Here is a 3,000-nt window from a genome sequence, read left to right on the forward strand (position 1 = left end):
CAAAGAAAGAAGAGTTGTGTAAGAAGTTTGTGAAGCAGTAAGGGTACATGAATAAGAAGTAGTGGAAGGAATTAATGAAGAGGGTAGAGCATAAGAATGCAGTGCAAGGGATGTTTCTGGAATAATTCGGGAATTATTAAAATACGTGCATTGGAGTTTGGGGTCTGTAGAAGGTGTATCAGGAACGGAGGAATGAAAAGTTTTGATGTGCCTTTGTAATAAGGAAGGAGCATGCAATATCTTTTGACAAAATGTACATTCAAAATTTTGAAAGTACTCCTTAGGCTGCATGTGATTGCTTCTGCTTTTTCATATTGTATATAAAAATAAAACGGGTTGAACTATAGCATAAACCTAAACTAACTATTTATAAGTTAATGATTCAATAAGAATTTGTAGTAAACAATTGTAAAAATGGCATCTGGCCTTATGATGTATATCAAAAGCCAATAAATAAAAAAACAACTTAAGATATGATTAACCCTCCGTCGGTCGGATATTTTTACACCTTCGAACGGTCGGAAAGGTCTGGCTAGACCACCATTCATTTTACATGCATTTATATGGGATAAATGAGTTTTTGGTGTCTTATATATTAACGATTATTGGTAATAAATATTTATAGTGTTGATTTTTTCTTTTTCTTATCGTCTTTTGCATATGTTGAGCTTGACTGTAATAAAAAAAATTCAATAAAAAAATCCTAGAATATATAAAAAAATCGTTGCTTTTTTTTGTAATTTTTTTAATTTTATTTCAATGGAAAACAATAATTATTTTTCTGGCGCGCATCGAAAACAAACATAATCAACTTTAGAATGTTGTTGACAAACGGGATTGAGGCATTTTACGCAGAAAAATCGAGTTTTGCGTTTAGTTTTCTCTGTTTTCGGCATGTAAACAGATTTTACAAAGCTTTTTCCTTTCAAGTGTTGTCGGGCCGCTTTCCTTGGCAGCATATACTTCATGAATGTGAAATAATATAATAAAACATAAAAAAATAAATAAAATGCGAGATAGATAAAAGAAAAAAACGGCGCCTTCAAAATGAATGTGAAATTCAAATGAAAACGAAATATGAAAATATGATTTCAACTGAACTGCATACTTACGGCTATAGGTTTGCCAAAAAAAGCTTCAAACGCAGTACGGGTAGAAAAATTGTTTCTAATGTGCGCATTATTCATCCGATTTTCGATGTTCCCCATAACTAATAAGTTTGATAAGTTTTCAAGGAACTCTCGTCCCGCATCTCTTTTATTGAGTCGGTCGTTTTCCTTACATATAACGAATGTTGCCAATGCCATCACATCAAGCATATTATAAAAAAAAGCGAGAGTCCAACGACGTGTTGGTCGTTTGCACGTAAAATGGGAAATCATCTGATCCATGCAGTCCACCCCAGCTTTGTTTCTATTGTAATAGAGAATTGCTTCTGGTTTTTTCAATTCACCTTGACAAGCTTTCGTGTAGTGAACAGTTGATAGAAGATTCACTGTCTTATTTTTCTTCGGTACATAGCTACAAATTGAAACTATGTTTTCGTTGAATCCAAAAAGTGTAGAGAGCTCTGGACGTTTTGAATTTTTCCGCATTTCATTGGGAACACAGCGCTTGTTTGCACGAATTGTACCAACAAACGCTATTCCATTGGTTTGGAGTTTTTTTACTCCTTCTAGGGTGGCAAAAAAGTTATCAGCGATCATTGTGCGGCCTGTATTAGCATACCGACTGGCTAATTTCAACAACACCTTCTCTCCCTGGTTTTCATCTCGCATCTCACCTTCTTTTCCTTTATACAGTATTCCTTGTAAAGGATATTTAGTTTTTGCGTCGCACGCCCACCAAACTTTTATACCGTATTTAGCAGGTTTCGAAGGGATGTATTGGGTAAATTTTGTTCGACCTCTGTACGGGAAAAGTTGTTCATCGACTGTAACACATTCGTTGGGAGAGTGATTATTCGCTAAATTTTCATTAAGAAAATTCCAAATATCAGTTATCGGTGCAGCCTTATCAATTTGCTGTCGAAATGCACGCGTACTGCTATCATCGAAACGAATAAATTTTTTTATTGCTCGAAATCTTTGAAATGGCATTGCAGCACGAAATATTGGTAGTCGATGTAGACCCCATAATTTGTCTGCTTCAATCATATTGTTATGCGTAACACCAGCAGCTAATAGAATACCAATAAATGCGTCCAATTCAGTGCTTGTCATATCAACCCATACTTTGGGCTGTTTAGTAGGATTAACTGCATTCCATTTTGCTATCACGTCCTTTGCATTACGATTCGTTTCAGTAATTATAATGAATGAAATGTTTTGTGAAAAGAATTTCTTGAACACATCCAATGGGAGAGCACTTTGGTCTTTCGGCCCTGGACGAAAACGCATAATATTGTGATGCCGAAGACGGCCTACAGCCGACGGCTAATTTTTCATCCATTTGGTACCATTACGGCCATAATAACAATCAGTAAATGAACTTTCTGGTGCATTTTCATCCGCATCTTCATCACTGTCAACATCGCTTTCAAATTCATTTGGCTCGATCACCAGCTCGTCTTCTATGTCAGAAGCTTCTTCTTTAACTGGCAAATAATTATAATTACATTCATTATCATCTCCATCAAAATTATTACCATCGTCGATAATGTCATCGGTACTACCACGGCGCATATCACCAGCAAGAGCCGCGGCCAATCTCGCATGAAAATCTGTATCAACACTTATGCGTCGTTGTCGAAGACTATAAACATATTCAATATCTTCTTCACTCATTTTGAATAAAGAGCACTCTCAATAAATTTAGTTCAAATAATAATAAAATAAATAAAATAATATACAAAATAAAAATATTTTCTCTTCTGCTAACCAAATTTGCACGTAAAATGAATAAAATAATATACAAAATAAAAATATTTTCTCTTCTGCTAACCTGCTATGAGCACTAAATAGTCACACAATGTTTATTTTATTTTATTATTTTATGTAT

The 3,000-nt window shown here is 34.6% G+C and overlaps 1 protein-coding gene across 1 annotated transcript; it reads right to left on the minus strand.

Moving 5' to 3' along the window:
* Positions 1–644: 644 nt before the first annotated feature.
* Positions 645–2,399, minus strand: LOC113389310 (piggyBac transposable element-derived protein 3-like). Its single transcript, XM_026626358.1, has 2 exons — positions 1,454–2,399; positions 645–673 (listed from the first exon to the last, which is right to left on the minus strand). The coding sequence occupies exons 1-2, from the start codon at positions 2,397–2,399 to the stop codon at positions 645–647; spliced, it is 975 nt and encodes a 324-aa protein (XP_026482143.1).
* Positions 2,400–3,000: the final 601 nt, after the last annotated feature.

This window comes from Ctenocephalides felis, unplaced genomic scaffold, assembly GCF_003426905.1.
Source record: "Ctenocephalides felis isolate EL2017-DRISC unplaced genomic scaffold, ASM342690v1 CF-g0.4_SCAFFOLD_00845, whole genome shotgun sequence".
NCBI lineage: Eukaryota > Metazoa > Arthropoda > Insecta > Siphonaptera > Pulicidae > Ctenocephalides > Ctenocephalides felis.

Bases quoted from the DNA above. Each gene is read 5' to 3' on its own strand.
- LOC113389310 (XM_026626358.1), bottom strand. From the start codon at position 2,399: ATGCGTTTTCGTCCAGGGCCGAAAGACCAAAGTGCTCTCCCATTGGAT. The intron at 674-1,453 runs GTGAATTGAAAA...TTTTTATTACAG, and splicing joins CTACACGAAAGCTTGTCAAG to TCAAGCTCAACATATGCAAA.